The 17,177-nt window shown below is 38.3% G+C and overlaps 1 protein-coding gene across 1 annotated transcript in view; it reads left to right on the plus strand.

Annotated features, from left to right (window-relative positions):
* EXT2 (exostosin glycosyltransferase 2) overlaps positions 1-17,177 on the plus strand; it is a 72,626-nt gene extending 55,449 nt beyond the window's left edge. The window contains exons 12-15 of the mRNA XM_014873572.2: positions 6,311-6,454; positions 6,974-7,102; positions 8,302-8,384; positions 14,401-17,177. Of these exons, the coding sequence (XP_014729058.1) occupies positions 6,311-6,454; positions 6,974-7,102; positions 8,302-8,384; positions 14,401-14,539 (495 nt within the window). The 3' untranslated portion in view covers positions 14,540-17,177. The remainder of the gene's footprint in view (positions 1-6,310; positions 6,455-6,973; positions 7,103-8,301; positions 8,385-14,400) is intronic.

Genomic DNA, 17,177 nt, shown 5'->3' on the forward strand with positions numbered 1-17,177 from the left:
TGTCCAAATCAGTTACTCATGGCAGTACAAAGAGATGACAGTCTTCATAGGTGCTTGAATTGTTTGTTAGAAGAGCACTTGAAGCAACATTGTTGTCTTCCTTCCCAAACTATGTTTTGAATTAGGTAATTTTTGTCTTCCATTTGTATTTGAGTGTATGACACAGTCCATAATCTAACATTACTGTTATATGTGTGTATTTAAGACAAAGATGCTGTACATGTAAACAAATCAGAAACATTGAAAAACGTAATACCATATTTTAAGAAATCTTTGAATTATTTAGTCACACCTGTACATGCATTATCAACAGCAAAACAACACTGGGCTTCCTACGTGAGAGCTAGAACATGAAACTGTTATCTAAGTTGAATAAAATTGTGAAAACTGCTTCTCTAAGGTGGAGAAAGCTAGTGAAATGTGATAGTTGTACAATTTTTAGCAATCTTAAGTGCAGTTAATACAAGATATTTTTTAAAGTTATGTTGTAAGTATTTCTTTAATGTATGTACATGCATGGAAAAATATTGCTCTTTCTCCCTCTCGAGTAAAAGAGACTGTTAGCAAGCAACAAGCTTTTGGACTCCAGAAATGTCTTGTGATGATGTAGGTATGCTGAAGTAATAACAAAGATGTTAAGTAGTGGAGACAGAGGTTTCATCTATCATGTGTGTCTCCAGAAAGGAAATACTTCTCTTGCCAGGTTAAGAGTAGTGGGTTAATACATGAGGTGTGAAAGATGGAAGGAAGAGAAGACAACTGAAGGAAGGGGATTTTGGCTACACAGACCTTTTCTATACTTTGTTGTCTACAATGAATGTTTTAAACACGATACTGCAACAGCAGAGCAATCGAGTGCTGGCAGTTCTACAAGCTGACTTACTTTTGCCTGTGTTGGTGCTTATAGCTACTAATTCTGAGGGTGATCTGATGGGATGAAAGACAGCAGATCCATAATGTGCCTGCTGCATTAATCTTTGCTCTATTTGCAGTTTGATTTTCATTTCATAAAGTCGTCTCAAATAAAGTGACTAAGAGTAAGGAGTGACTTACTGAAGTCACATAAGTGACTGTGTAAGTAGTTCTGCTATTGGCAGAGCAGGCTTGAAGGGCTTTGAAGCAAAGACTCAAACTGCAGCTAAGTTCCAGCTGTGTCAGCCAGGAGTCTTGCAAAGCAGAGCCTTGGTTTTTGTGTGTCTGAACTGTTAATTTTAACACTCACAATGGACAATATCTGTAACATCACATATATTGAGTCTGGTCACTCACACAGAAAGGAGTTCTCCTCATGAAAAACAAAAATAAGGCAAAGAAAATTCGATGTGAATTCCCCTGTAGTCAGTGCAATTAGGGGATAATTGGGACCTGCAACTGTTCATCTCCTAGGATTAAGTCCACCAGATCTAGTAGTTTGAGTGTGCTGGCTCATTTATTGTTCTTACAGCCATGTCCCTTGGTTGCAGGGACTATCTGAGTCACAGTCCTTATATTCTGTGTGTGAATGTAACTGTTTGGACATGAAATTGTTTAGTTTGGCAGACTGGAAATTATTTCTTTTGCAGTTTTTTGCATTTTATTATAAATCCTATTCCTTTTTGATATTCTGGGAAGTCAGTTTACTGCACAGTAACACTGATGGAAAATTAAAGTGCTGTATTGAGAAGATAGTTGAGACAAACCTACGAGTAATTTGAATCCTTATATTTTGAATTTGGCCTCACCCCCTCAGTAAATTAAATGAATAGAAATGTCTTTGAATATAGAAGCAGAGCAATTTATTCTAGAAATACAGTTTTCCCCATATAGGGGGTGAGTGATGTAACTCCTACTCTCTGGCACAGAAATCAGGGGCTGAAGATTGATCTTTCCTGTCCTTGAGTGTCTGTGACTTGCTTGACAGGCCTGAGCTGGCTCCCAGATGTTTAAATTGTCCTCAGCCTGTGATAATTTATTTATCTGTTTATGTGTGTTACCAGAAAAGTATCTCTCAAACTCTTGACTCATTTGCAGGGGAATCCAGAGGGAACAGTAGCAGCATATAAGGTTACTAGAAAGTTTTCTTTTAAAAGTAGGTCTGCTTCTGCTTTGGTCATATGAAGGGCTGGAAACGTGACATTCAGTAATTTTCTTTTCTCTCCTGACATCTTTGAGACTTTGCATTTAAACGTGTGGCAAAACCCCCTCTGTCACACACTTGTCTGAATGTATAGAGCAAGCCTAAAAAAAAAAACCAGAAAACTTTGATCTCTGTACACTTTCAGCCATAAAAAATTATAGTAACACTCAAAGTGTCAGACATTTTTACTTGTTAAAAGTGAACTATTATGGTACAGTGATTTATGACCTTGCATAAATCTATTGGAGCAAGCAGAAAAATAGTCCCTATGTGCTGCTGTATTAAGGTAGCAGAAGAATACTCATGACATTCTGACTTTGAAAAAAGTAGTTCTGTTAAGTTACATGACTTGGGACACTGGAAAAAACCGTTTATATCTAGATAACTTTTTTCCTACTTACTGAACTTTTTTGTTCACAGAGAGAGTATCACAAAGACCAAAGAAATTGACCAAGTATTTAGATTATTGTAATCTCAAAAAATTAAAGTAGAACCATTGGCCACCTCTGAAGTGTTTAGTGTTTGGATACAAGACTGAAATCAAACATTGTAGCATTCCCACCTCAGATGTCTTAGCATTAAGTAATTTCTTATTGCCTACTTATGCAACACTTTGTCCTTACAGAGTCAAAATATTTTTATTAGAGCAATAATAGAAACAGTCTGAATGGAGATTATTGTTCTGAGCCCGTGTTTCTCGTTCATAAAATGCACAGTTTGGTGCATTGCTAAGTTTGCATTTTTTCTGTTGAAAACTTTTGGCCTTCTGTTGGTAGATGACCTTATTCTGTCTCAAAATTGTTTTTCAGTGCTTCATGTCTCTGGCATTCTTTAAAAAAATCTACTCTCTGTTGAATTGCATGTTTTGCTAGGCAGAAATTTTCATGAAGTTTGAATGCCTTCTTCAGAGGAATTCTTACTTGCTCATTTTGACTTTAAAAGCTTAGTTTTCAGCATTCCTTTGTAGGACAAGTCTTATAACTCTGATTAACAAAAAAATATTCACTGCTGGCCACATTCAAAGCTCTTCTTCAAATTGGTGATACTTTAAAAAATGTATGTGTGCAAAGCATCATGTATCTTTTAATGGACTCTGTGTTTACATTTTGCTTAATTTTTTTACTAAGAGCACAGGCTCTCATTCCTTTGAGGACTGGGAAAGAATTAAGAGTGGATGGGTCTCTGGAAGGCAGGAGTACTGATGGGTTGAGTTTGTTTTCATTTGTAGAGAATAGTCAGTTTCATTCTTAAAATATTGTCATGGTAGCTTCAGAAAAATAGTCAGCATTTCTATTAATTAATTCGCTGAAATTGCATGTGCCTTAATGTAGTCTAGTGAATTTAATACATGAATGTTTTGCACATGGAGAGTTTACTGTTCTGATGGCACAGCAAATTGCACAGAATAGTTGAGGCTGTGAGGCAGAAAGATGAGGCTGGAGGGTGTTTTAGCTGTGCTGGTTAGGTCACTTGGGAACTGCACTTGAAAACAAAATTACTATCATTTCCTTTTGGTTTTTCTTACAAGATTTCTAGTAAAACTACTAAGTCAGAACTTCTATTTGACATTTCATCTGGGAGATGCTTCATCCAAAAATATTTATCTTCAGGATTGACTAGCAGAGTCTTTGGAATGACTTGTCTGCAAAGATGCATACCTCCTCTTCACTTGGCAACATGTTTTTCCTTGGATGTGTCCCTTACCAGTATTAAATCAGGCCATTCTTCTTAGTCTGAGAAAGCTAATAAGATCACTGGCTAAAATGAAATGTATTCCTAACAGACCAATAAATTATAGGCAACCATCAAACAAGAAAAAGGACAGTCGGACAAAATAGAGGGTAGTATTAGAATCATTACCACTGTTTTTATTCTGAAAGCTTCCTTATAAGCAGTAGCTGTATATATTAATTTTGTCACAAAGCATATGCATGGATTTGGGCAGTGAGCTGGATGGAGCCATTGGGAGCCTTTCCAGAATTACCATTGAATCAGCTAGTGGTGAACATTATGAAAAACCCAAGCTTTTCCACTGACTTCGAAAGCATTGCTTTTAAAGGGAATCTTTGTTCTAAACCCCGAAGTTATTTTTCAGATCCATTGAACTGACCATTTTCAGAGGCTAGCAAGTTTTTTCACAGGGTAGAGTTGATATTTGGAGTGACACAAGGACATCTGTATGAGTAATGTGCATTATAATTGGCTTTTATTTTATGTCATTTGGACTCTTGAAGATGACACCAAGGGCAAAAACTGGAAGGGATATGAATCCAGGGTTCTGTATTGAGAAGGCACTGCAGTCCCATGGGAAGCAGTAGCTGACTTTAATCTTTCTTTCAGCTGCTGTTAATATGCATGCCATTTCCTCTACAAGAATTCTTAGCCCAGTACGGTGCAGATCTGTGGTGTTCTGTCAAATCCTTTGCTGAGCCTCAGTAGCTTATGTGGTGGTGCCTTCCAACAGCTGGGAGATAGACGTTTTAATATTCAGATTTAAAACGAAATCATTAATTTTTTGAGTCCTGGAGAGTGAGGAATAAATTTTTGAGTGTTGTACATTTAGTTTTGTGTTCTTTCTGAAGGTTTTCTACATCATGTCAAAATAGATATCTCAAGCCCTCAGTGGCTTGCCTGCCAGAAGTCTGTATTGTTTTAATTAGCTTATGGCACCAACTTGTAAGTGTCCTATGAATTCTCTTTCTTCAGTTCCAAGTTATCTCTGCTTTCAGGAACCCTCTGTGTTGGAGCATTGTCATATCTAAATACTATCCCAGTACTTGTGCCCTAGAACTGTCCAGAAAGATTGATTTCTGGATAAAATAGAAGGCGAGGAGTCAGAAGATCTGGTTCCCATTCTTGTTTCCTGTATGATTTTTGGCAGTTTTCCTCATCTGGACGTTTGAAATAATAACTGCTCTCATCATGGGATTCTGAAGCTGTATTAACTGACAGCAATAAAATGTGTTGAGATGTATAGATGAAAAGGTATATAGTAATGCAAAATCACAGAAATGTAGATGCAGAAGCAGTAACTTAGAGCTGATTGTTTTATCATATTTACTTTGACAAAACACTTGCATTGAGTCCTTATAATCCAGGCCTCCCAACTGAAATGCACTGACACATAAAAAGTGCCCAAAGTGAACTGCTGGGAGTGACATTTGCAGGATGGTGGAATTCCAGATAACACTTTCTTTACTGTACATTCAACTATAGGGTTCCCCTGTCTTTTGTACAGACAAAAGAGATTGTGAAGGGATCCTTGGGGATTTTGAGGTTCTTTGTTGTTGATCTTGCATACAAAAATTTCATTGTGTATGCATCTGTTTGTTTATACATTACCAACTTAAACCAGCAACTCTTGTAACCTAACTGTATGTTAGAGAGTCAAGACTCATTTTTCCAACTGCCACTTATCTGGATTAAGGGACAAATTTCAAATAATTTGTCTGCAAATAAAGCAGACAAACCATATCTAGCAAACAAATAGCGTTCAGACCCCTCTAAATAATTATAATCCTTCCTCCCTTTTTCTCTAATGCAAAAATTGTCCATTATTTAATGTGGCCAGCAGTGTGGAGAACTGGGGTTGCGTTAATGATGCCCTTCTCCTTGTTCCTGTCTACTGTATTTGATCCTGTAGTCAGCTATAAAATAATGTATGGAGTGACAAGGATGGTATCTTGATTGTATCCAGCTGTCTGGAACAAGTCAAGGGCAAAGCAGCCTTCCATGTAGCCAAGCACCCACTAAAGAATACCAGAAATATTAAAATTTAAGCCAGTTCCTGACAAAGGAAGCAGGTTGGTTAGATCGAAAGCCAGCTGCGAAAGTAGTTAAGTTGTAGTCATATCTACTGACATAAAAAGTTTCATTTTAATCATGCTTGTGTTTAGTTGGAGTTAAAATCTTTTGGAATAGTAATTTGTGTTTCTCTAGAACAATTATTTTAGTATTCCATAAGTGGCCTTTTGCTCTGGGACATGGCCTCTCTGAGTTGTAGGGTCCTTCTACAGCAAGCTCATTCTTTTTTGTACTTCTTCTTGGCAATTTTTGTTCAAAGAATGTGGACTTAGAAGAATTTAAGTGATCTTTGCCCCTCTGAAACTCTACCCTTCCAAAGCAGATGTGTTGCATTTGCTTTCTGTGCAGGCCTGGTTAGCAGCATATCATGTTTTTTTTTTTTCTCTTCAGGTCTGGCGTGAGTTCCCTGACAGGTTGGTTGGATATCCAGGCCGCCTGCATCTTTGGGACCATGAGATGAACAAATGGAAATATGAATCAGAATGGACCAATGAAGTCTCAATGGTGCTCACTGGGGCAGCCTTTTATCACAAGGTAGCATACAACTTGCACTGTACTAATGTACAATATATACATTAAAAAAGATCTATATGTGTTTCTGTCATTGTTCCAGCAGTTTTTGTGGTGCTATGATTATGTTCTTTAAAATAGTTGGAGAACTGATTGCAAACTTTCCCTAGACCTCTTTCAGTTGTTGTGAAAACCACTGTTTTGTCTCTGCCAGTGAAATAAAATCATTACTTACCTTCATGAACTTACAAAACTCCTGCCAGTTTGCATGACTTGAAAGTACATAGCAAATTTTTCAGGGAATGTAGCTTTGTAGCTGGCAGGTTCAGAAAAGAAAACCAATTTTAACAAAATTTGTGTGGTGGTCAGGAAAGGAATAATTATGCAGTTTAGCACCCAAAAAATATTTTCTTTCTGCTGAAGTAGTTCTTGTCTGAAGGCACTATCACTTAGCTGCCTGCTTTTCCATGACTGAAATATTTAGTCTTGCAGTTACTGTATCTATATTTGAAATTATCTTCTTTCTCTCTCTCTCCTCTGCAGTATTTCAACTACCTTTACACCTATAAAATGCCTGGAGACATCAAGAACTGGGTGGATGCTCATATGAATTGTGAAGATATTGCCATGAATTTTCTAGTAGCAAATGTCACTGGCAAATCAGTCATTAAGGTGGGGCTTTTCTGCTGTTTATCTTTACAAAATTTAAAAACATGAGATACATACTTAAATTTATTCAGTAGGCTTCAATATTACTTAATACTTCAGTAATACTTAATCCTCCTTTTTCTCTCATTTTCCCCCAGTATGGTATCTTGCTCTCCTTCCATGATAGAAAAACCCTTCTAGTAGAGTTTTTATATTAACTGAGAACAGAGAATTGTTTTTTAACAGTTGTTTCTGGTGGTTATTTTAGCCATCTAGATGAGCTATAAAAAAGATAATTTAAGTGACAGCTGTACATGTGTATGTGTATATGTACGTGCCCACATACATATATTTTAACTATTTGAGATCGCTAGAGGAAAGAAATTGCCAACTGTCCACAGCTCGCTCTATCATGGCCTGACAACAGCTGATTTATAGGAATGTTAATTGCAAGAACATTAATTGCAAGATCAGCTTTAAATGAACTTTTTATCCCTGAATTAATTTCCTGACATGTTTCGACACGTTTTCAGGTCTAGACATTCACTCCGTACATTCATTTCAAAGTGTGTCAACTTGGAATGAGATTTAGAGGCCACCAGGCATTACTTCAATTAGCAGGGTCCGTTCTCCCATCTGTCCATCATCATTTACTGGGGCTGGTGGCTGCATTTCCTAGAAAAGTCTTTAGAAGATAAAGTGTGTGCTTTTGCTGAAAAAGTTTTTGAGCTGTATGAGGGCATGGCAGAGCAATTTGGCACCTCTGTGCGATTCGGAGAGTCTTGCAGGGTTTGCCAGTCAGCTCTTAACTGGAGAGAGCAAAGGAGCGCCTGTTGGATTAACGTTACGGTGAAGTATGGGAAGCTATATTTCATCGCTGTTATGGCTGCAAGAACAAATGGTGTTTATACAGGGACCTTGGCAGTGAGAAAACAGTCATTAAACAGGAATTAAGGAGCTTGTCATCGCCACTTCTTTTCGGTTACAGAAGGAAAAAAACCCTCCAAGCCGTTTTTATTGGGCCCCTGTGAATTTTGCAGTCGGCTGGGCCAGATGGAGCTGAATGGAGGAACAGAGTGGCTTTTTTTTTTGTACACCCCCTCTTTTTGAGACAGCTCAGCTTACACTGTAGGCATGTTCAGAGGTATTGCACTGCTCTCTCTGCAAGGAGATTAATGTCCCTTCTGCTGATATTTGATAATATCTGGCGTGCCTTTCTGCAGGTGACCCCACGAAAGAAGTTCAAATGTCCAGAATGCACAGCAATTGATGGGTTATCATTGGACCAGACACACATGGTGGAAAGGTGAGTGACCATTCTTTATTTCTCTGATTGCCTTGTTCTGATCCCTAGAATCTTATCCTGTGTCTCATTAAATTAGGATCAAAAGTGTTTTTATAAATTACTAATTTTGAAAGAATGTTACATGGATTCGATCAGCATAAGTCATTCCTACAGTGAGTGATGTGTCACTGAAAAGTAGACTGCTACAAAAAAAGGACTTTAAAAGGGTACAATTTTTAGCAGCTTTGCTGTAAAGATTATAGGACACATATATGAAATTCAGGTTCCTTGTTGGCTGTACTGTCGGTAATACCACATTTCTGTTTGCCGTGGAATATCAACTGAACTAAGTATTAATTTTTTTTTTTTAAACCAGACAATTGCTAGCTTACCAAAGAGCAGAAAGGATATAATTATTAATAAAATCATTTGAAGTGTTATTTGTACAGTGTCTTCTCTCCAAGGATTGTGAAGCACATTCGCAATCCTTGTGCTTCACAACAAAGATTATCAATGTGCTTCACAATCCTTGGAGAGAAGTGAAGGGCTCTTGCTGCACAATTCCATGTTGCATTTTTTAACAATGGCAGCATCATTACATTTTTCTGAAAATTTAGTTTTGAAATGAAGTATGCATTTGGAAAGACATTGAATGCTTAGAGTGAAATACTGAAAGTTTGTAAGTATGAGATTCACATTCCCTCCTTTACTGTAAAGGGCTTTCCAGCCTTGACCTAGACGTTAGGCTTCTCTCTGCCTTGGCTGCTGAATGTGTGAAGTAAGGGAAAGCTTCTTCATTTTGCAAAGCTGTTCAATACCCATGTTTGAAATGGGCTATCTGACAATAAATGTACATACTAGTTACTAGGTGGAATTAACTTGAGATTTAAGACCAATAAAGGCATCTTACTATGTGCTTCTTAGGCTGTTGCATCTCTCCTGCAAACTTTGGGAAAAATTATTTGCAACCATAGAACTGATGGGGTAGGTAAGCAGGGGAAAGAAGTCACCAGAAGAAACAGACAGTTGGACTTGATGATCTTAAAGGTCTCTTCCAACATCGATGATTCTATGATTTTAAGATGTGACAAAAAAAAAAAAAAATCTGACCTGCATTTAAAATAGGCCATTTCAGATTTTCATGGGGAGTTATAACATGGTTATCTTGCTAGTTATCATTTTAACAGTGAGCTTTTTTTCTGTCCTGCTCTGCAGAACTCAGAAAATTTAAAGTGTTGTATGGGCTTTAATAAGACTGGATTTTTAAAAAGAGTATGCAACTCAAAAATAAAGCCCACCCCATTAAGATGGTAAAAATTACTCTGCAGGCAACTAGTTGAGAAGGGGTGGGAAGTTTGGTAGATCTTAAATATTAGCTGAAAGGGAAGCACAAGAGGTTCCCCCTGGAGAGGTTCCTACCTGAAGCCAGTTAAGCTTTACTATGGTCATAGTAGTAGTGCTACAACAACACGTGGGAATTTTAGTTATGAGCTAGGTTCTCATTAAGGTAAATGCTATAAAAACAGAAGATTAAAAAGTGCTCTTTGCCTTGAAGTGCATTATGATGCTGAGTAAAGGTCATGTTTCCATGTCTATAGCAGTTCTTGTATCCTCAGAGTAAAGTGTCATTGACAGTTTATTGAGAACATGTTTAAACTGTTGTTTTGCTTGTCTTGAAATTTTGAAAAGTGGAGAATACTGGGTTGTGGGAAGGGTTAGATTGACTACAGATCCACATGCTTTTATTTGCCCAGCCAAAGAAGTATGTGCTGAGATTGAGTCTGAGTGCTAGAAAATCTGGAGAGATACACAGTTTGGGTATATTGAGACTTGATTTTGAAAATCCTTAATATCATACTGAAACTGCTTGCTATACCTAATGCCTTCTTGCCCTGTGTTATCATCTACCTAAATATAAAGGAGTTATTTGAGAATCTGAAAGGATTTATTTTTTTTAATCTTTTAAGCTAGATATTCATTTAAAGTGGATAATAAGTGGTAACAACTCCTAGAGCAAATTTTCCTAACTTAGCAGTGAGTAAGGTTCTCCAGTCTATCTATCTGTCTGTCTATCTGTCTGTCTGTCTATCCATCCATCCACTAACTATTTTCAGGGTCAGCAGAGAAGCTGAATGGAAAACAAAATGCATGCATCATGGAATTCTGGTCATTATAAAAGAATAACTTTGTACTGATGACTTTACAGTTTTGGGCATCAAGAACAATACCTGAGATGTCAGGCAAAGAGCTGTTATCAGCTTTACTTGCAGCTTTCCCAAGTGCCTGACTCCTTGCTTTTTAGCATTCAGAAATAACAAACAGGTAGTCTGAGTTAATTACTTGCCCGGATATCCAGGGATCAAGCCACTGTTTGTGAAACAAACAGTTTATCAGGGTTGTCACGTGCATGCACAACAGTTAGTGTTAGGTTTCTGGTACAGAAATAGCAGAGAGATGCCCAGCAACTGCCTGTTGGTTTTGTAAATGGAGAAGGTTTGAGAAGTCAGTTGTGGAGATCTGTCCAGGAAAGATATGTAACTAATTGGTTTTGTTGGCCATTTTGGCTCTTTCAGCAGAGACAAAGGAAGATGGTACACTTGAACTCGCTCTTATTAGGAAATTTTATTCTTTTAGCAATACACTGAATCATGGGAGAGCCAACTCTGCTATTCTTTGTGCTGTGTAATTTATTTGAGATAAATAGACTTTAGTCCCCAGGGTTATCGAACTCCATCATTAAAATACATTAACTGAAGAAAGCTTTGAACCAAGAATTCCTTTCTTGTTCTACAAGGTTAGCCTTTACATCAGGTCACAGAAGAAACTGCAGGAAGGTCTCATAATCCCTGTATTTACAGGTATTTAAGTAGCAACAGGTTTACTGCCTTTAGCATCTTTGGCTCTCAAAATGGAGAACTCTGTAAAATGCAGTCTAGAGGGCAACTGCCAGTACAGTAAATATAGCAAAGGGCTGAACTGCTTCTGCAGCCACAACAACAGCAGTGTTTTATGTAAGACATGTATTTGTCAGTCAAAATAGGAAACCATTTCCTTAAGAGGCAAACTGCCCAGGTCACAGTTGGCCAAAGATTACAGGTAAGGGCTACCCTGCCACATAGTGAGTTGGATTATAGCAGTGAGGAACCTGATTAAGAGAAACCTTGACAAACACCAAGTTCATCCAGGGGCAATGGGACTGTCAATTTCTGAATTCACACAGTCTTAATGTCTTATTGAGCTGAGCACTACTGCACATTGTCAGCAATGCAAGGAAAAAAAATTCTTGGAAGCAAACATGCCTCTGTTACTTTGAATGTGCAGAACTGTTGACACAACCAAGAGAAACACCTTTCCTCCATATTGAGATGACACTACATTATCTTGGCCACCTAGCTTTCAGTGTTTCATGTTCTAGATATCTTTTCTGGTTTATATTGTCCAAAAGTGGCAAGGACTTCAGAATTCAAGTGATTTAGTTCAGTGCTAGAGATGAAATCTTTGGAAAGAAGTGTCTTTCTTTCAAACACATTTTGTGGCTTGTGCATGACATTTCTTTCCTTTAAAAAAGCCTGTTCTGATCTTTTAATTTGATATTTATTTGTGGAGGGCTAACTTCTGCTTCAGCCACAGTGTTTAGAACATAGTATTTTTTCCATTTTTAATTTTTGCCATTTCTTTAACAATGAAATGGTTTCATGGTGGTTAAAGATGTTGTACTTGCAGGCTTAAATGGACTTGCCACCAAAATATGTTTGGCTGTAGAAGGATCCCATCTTGATATTTTGTCATAAGACCTCACTTTTGATTAGGGAGTATAACTTCTGGAGGGAAGAGGTCAATTTTGTCTGCCCTATCCATTTAGTTTTGTCTTTTGCTCTGAGGGTGCCACTTAGTTCCGGTTGTGACAATGGCTGGTCTGATGTGGACACCTGCCTACCAGGCAGTAGGCTGAGATAACTAATTCATTTCACACCAGCCACCAAGCAGCTGTTACATTACAATGTCTTTCAGTCATTACTGGCAAAGGCAGGATTTGAACCAGTAGACTAAAAGTATTCTTGTATTCCAGAAACCAGTGAAGGCCAGCAGCTGTGCAAACTTCTCACATGCACATCTCCCACTGCATCTACCTCCTTGCCTGTGAAGTTTGTGGGTTTCATGCCATGAGGCTTCTCCAATACACATCATGGATTAGTTAACCACATTTCTTACAAGTAACAGATTATTTAAAAGTCTGACCTTATCTAAAAATCAGATGTGTTTACTATCTCTCACGGTGGGCATCCTGTGGAAGCAACAGAAACTGCTTAATGTTCCTGGAGATAACACTCAGCTCCTGCTGTCTGCAGGAGCCACTGCAACCTGTCAGTGCCTGAGGTCCAAATCTCATTCTCATGGTTCACCTTGTTATTGCAGATACTGAACAGCTATACCTGGGTCTTCAGTCCTCACTGGTGGCTCCTTTGCTATGTCAGATCTGTGCTACACTGGAGCAGATAGTGCTTGTCACAGGAGTAGAGGTTGTGTCCCACTGCACATGAATTTCTCTTACACTTTGAATTCCTTTTCTTTTGTTTGTGGTCCCAATGATTTGAATCTGAAGATTGGAAGGTATGAGGTAGGACGAAGTATGAAAGGAAGGGAAGGTAGCAGAAAGTGATGTGTCTGCATTTACCTGTATAAATACTTTACTCAAGTATCACATCATATGAAGTAGTTTTCTGACACTTTTCTCAGGGCAGAAAATGGTCTGAATTATGACCATTATAGCTTGAAACAGCTGTGTGGTTGAGGAAATAATTTTGAAAACTGCTCTTGCTGTCCTGTCTACTTCAAAAGAGTGTTTGGGGCAGTGTTGAGCAGTCCCCATCATAGAACTGTCACACTCAGTTGGTGTGATTGACCAGGTCCTGATGAGGAAAATTATCCTGGAGCCATAGTGACCCCCCTAACCCTTCAAAGGGGTCGGGAGAGGGTGCAGTGGTTGGAGAGCAAGAGACCTGCTCTGTGACTGCCTGCAGCACATCACTCTCTGCAGCTGAGTCAAAGTGCTCACTTCTTTTTTTGTTTTCTCTCTTGAATGGTAAAAGAAAAGTCACCTGTTTTCTTATAGCTCTCTGTTATGTGCAGGAACTGTTGTCATGATTCTTGGTGTCTGAATTCCTTAAAAGCTGTTTTATGTAGCAGGCAGCTAATGTAAGCTGAGCATTGGCTAGGGTGAGATGAGCCAGGTTTTCTCTGCCTTGTTTCCACAGGTACAGCACCCTTCAGTGAAAGAGTTAAAGGAGCAGTGTAATGGTTAAACATCTGCTTGCTTGTTTTTTGAAGAATATGGCTGTGCCTTTCCACATTACTGACACCTGAGATTGTTAAAACTGAAAGAGTCATCAGTGGTCCATTTTTTGGTGCTAATGTGATGTCTTCTTGCTCAATATATCTTTATTTAGACAAGGAAAATAAACTAGTTAGTTTGTTTCATTTTATAGCTTTAATTCAGCTTCACCTTTAGGTTACAGTACAATCAGCTCTGCCTATTCTCTAAGGCATGTTTATTTTTTTGTGAGAAAAGATAGAGCTTCTGAAGAAGCCTGAAAAAAGACAGACTTTTTTTTTAGAACTCTTTTTCACAAAGCCTTGTTTTTTGCAAAACCTTCCTTATAAACGAAATTGACCCAACAGTGGCCCTTTAAGAGACATGTTGGCAGTTAATCTGTTCTGGTTTACAGCATGTACATTGCTTTAAGAATGACTGGAATTCTAGGGGGAGGGAGAAGGGAAGCTTTGACCTCCATGTGCACATGTGCTGCTGCCAGCATCCCCTTGCTCGTCTCTGTGATTAAATGGATAAATCAAAGAACACCAGCTTCTTTTCTGTTCTCTCTTGCAGTGAGGCTCTCTTTTTATTTATTAGTAGCCAGCATGGCTGAAATACTTCCAAGTGCAAGAGGGAAGGTTTCTACCAGTAATTTTGGTGTGGGAGTTGGTAGCCAGTCCAGTTGTTGGAGTTCTTAATTATCCTTCTTTCCTTTTTCACCAGGTCTGAATGCATCAATAAGTTTGCCTCTGTCTTTGGGACCATGCCTCTCAAAGTGGTGGAGCATCGTGCTGATCCTGTCCTGTACAAAGATGACTTTCCTGAGAAACTGAAGAGCTTTCCCAATATTGGCAGCTTGTAAAGAGTGATACAAACCTCAGTGAGGAAAATGACAACTGAAAAGGTGCTATGAGGAATATAAGGCCCTGAAGACAAAACTTGCCAGAGAGTGGGTTGCATCTGAGGGAGATGGAAATGAATGTTGTCTTTCTTTTACACTGCAAAATGTTGTAATTGAAATCTGAACAATTGCTCCTCCGTTGCTTGCAGAGAATCGAATCTATTTGCAGGTTCTCCAAGACATGTCAAACACACACTTTTGTCCAAAGGAGACTATGCACCTGGAAGAATCAAACAGGATCTTGCTCTCTGTAGTCTGACTGGCATGACTGACCTCTTCTATCAAATGTGCTGCAGGCTCTCTGATTAGTGAGCATCCATCCATTCAAAGCAACTGTCTGCAATGTAGAGCTGTTCTCTTTTGGAAGGAGTTTATTTCCTGTGGTGGGCCTCTGTCTTTTGAGCTTTAACTGTTGTCTTAAGTAACTGTGTAACAAATATTTTATTCTGTAATATGAGACAAATGTTTATTTTTTTACAACATCACAAACAAAAATCTGTCTATTTTCATCTAGTTTAAAGAGCAAGGCATTTTGTGTTACTTAAATTATTTTGATGGAGATGGAGACACAGCAACTGGGAGGATACTCTCCTTCAAAGCAGAGACCTGCAGGAAAGAACTGCAATTGCTGCACTTCCTATGTAAAATCTCAGGTTTTCTGCTGCACTCATGCAAAAGACTCTGACTCTATATCAGAACTAGTTGTATTATACAGAAAATTATTTGTCTTTAGTCGTCTTACATTTTATATTTTCATTATCAAACCAGCAATCAGGTTACAGTTTTACATTGTAGCCATCCATAGGGATGAAGTATGAAGTAAGTTTTTCATGTCTGAATCCTCTTTAGCAAGCAGTGTACTAATTTGTAAAACACCTATATTGGCAGAAATTCCCAGTTTCTGCTTCAATGTACAGGCACACGTGTACGTGTAAGACACTGTTAATGCACACTTACAAACTCCTGTAAGTTACCATTGTTGGAAAAACTATTGCATCTTTGCATGTAATTTAAGGAACCCATTGCCACAGGCTGAAACATACAGCTTAGGAAGTCTTTTGAAGAAGATTTACATTTCTTAGGAGCATTTGAATTGTTTCTCCCTACTGAAATGAACCGGAATGAGAAAATTAAATGCAACAAAATTAGAAATAAAGTTGCCTGGTCTGTTACTCTTGCCCTTCAGTATTAACAAGGGTCCTAAATTGGGCTGAGAAAGCAATCTCTTTTCTAGCTCCACTGATAAAATGTTTGTAACTAGATAAGTGTGATTTCACTGTCTTTTGAAACCTCTGTTGCTGCTGACTACAGACACATCCTACTTGATGGGCTGTTTTTCTGTTACTGTGCAAGCAACCTTATTCCTCAGATTTGCCAAACCCCAAACAATAGGACAAGTGTTAGACATCATGGTTCACCCCCTCTCCTTAGCTGGATACTCAGCAATGACAGAAACCAAATGAAAGTCAGGCTAGAAACAGGAAACATCTGCTCCTATTTGTCTCACCCCCACTAAGACTTATCTTATTGTCCAATGCAGTGGATGTGCTGTGAATGAAAATCATACTGGAACAATAGCTTTGAGGGGATGCTTCACTTCATAACCTCCCTGGGATGTGCCTGTAAACTGTATCATCTGACTCTCTGGGAGTGTTTAATTACTAGTAAATGTTTTTTGCTGCACTCTTTGTTTCATTCCTGAGTTGCTATGGGAGCTAAAAGGATAGCTGTTGCAGTGACAACTGCTGTCTGCACAGTGGCTGTCACGAGAGGAAGGTTTGTTACTCACTATTTCTCCTTTGCAGCCTTTCAGATTTATTAACATGAACCTTCTTATTGAATCTTTCTGTTGATTTATGTGCTGGTACTTGAGCACCAGGAGATAGCAGCATATTTCCCTTGAGAATTTTGCTTTAAAAAGGTAGCTGTGACAGTGCAGTAGTCACTTCAGTTTTAGCTGTCTTTTTGGAGCTGATCTCAGCTTGGCAGGCCCTAGCAGTTTAACTGAGTTATAACACCTTCCTTACAGAGTTGTGAAGCTGCTGTAGATTCCTTGATTCTTTCTCAGGAAGCCCATAAAACGTTTGTTTTGCACAGAGTCTTAAAAGACACTGAGGATTTGAAATAGTTGGTTGAATATTTTTTAGATATAGGCAGCCAAACCAGTCCTGCTAAGCTGAGCTATAATCTCCAGTCAGTAAAAAGGTAACAGGTCCTTGTGTCTGCATCCAGGAGCATCTGAGTAGTTTCCCCTTGCACAAAATGCCCAGTGACCCCTAACAATCTTGTTTTATCCTTTGGCCTTTTACAGTTGCTTTTATAGGGCTAGCTCATTTACAACCCCATTTGTCTGTTTAGTGTCATGAAGAAAATTGGTCAATTGACCCTAAAGAAAAATTGTAAAATTGTCTACTTGCTTGCTCTCTGCATTTATGATTGTGATGTTCTTGATGCAAATTATGTAAGGGTAAGATGTAATTGTGTGTCTGATTTGGAATGGGGGTTTTGTCAGTCTTTAAATTAAGATAATTTTTAACTTTTCATTGTATATATGATATCCAAAAAAACTTAATAATTGTATATTAAAAATTAAATCACA

This window comes from Sturnus vulgaris, chromosome 6 (genome assembly GCF_052056855.1).
Source record: "Sturnus vulgaris isolate bStuVul1 chromosome 6, bStuVul1.hap1, whole genome shotgun sequence".
Classification (NCBI taxonomy): Eukaryota; Metazoa; Chordata; class Aves; order Passeriformes; family Sturnidae; genus Sturnus; species Sturnus vulgaris.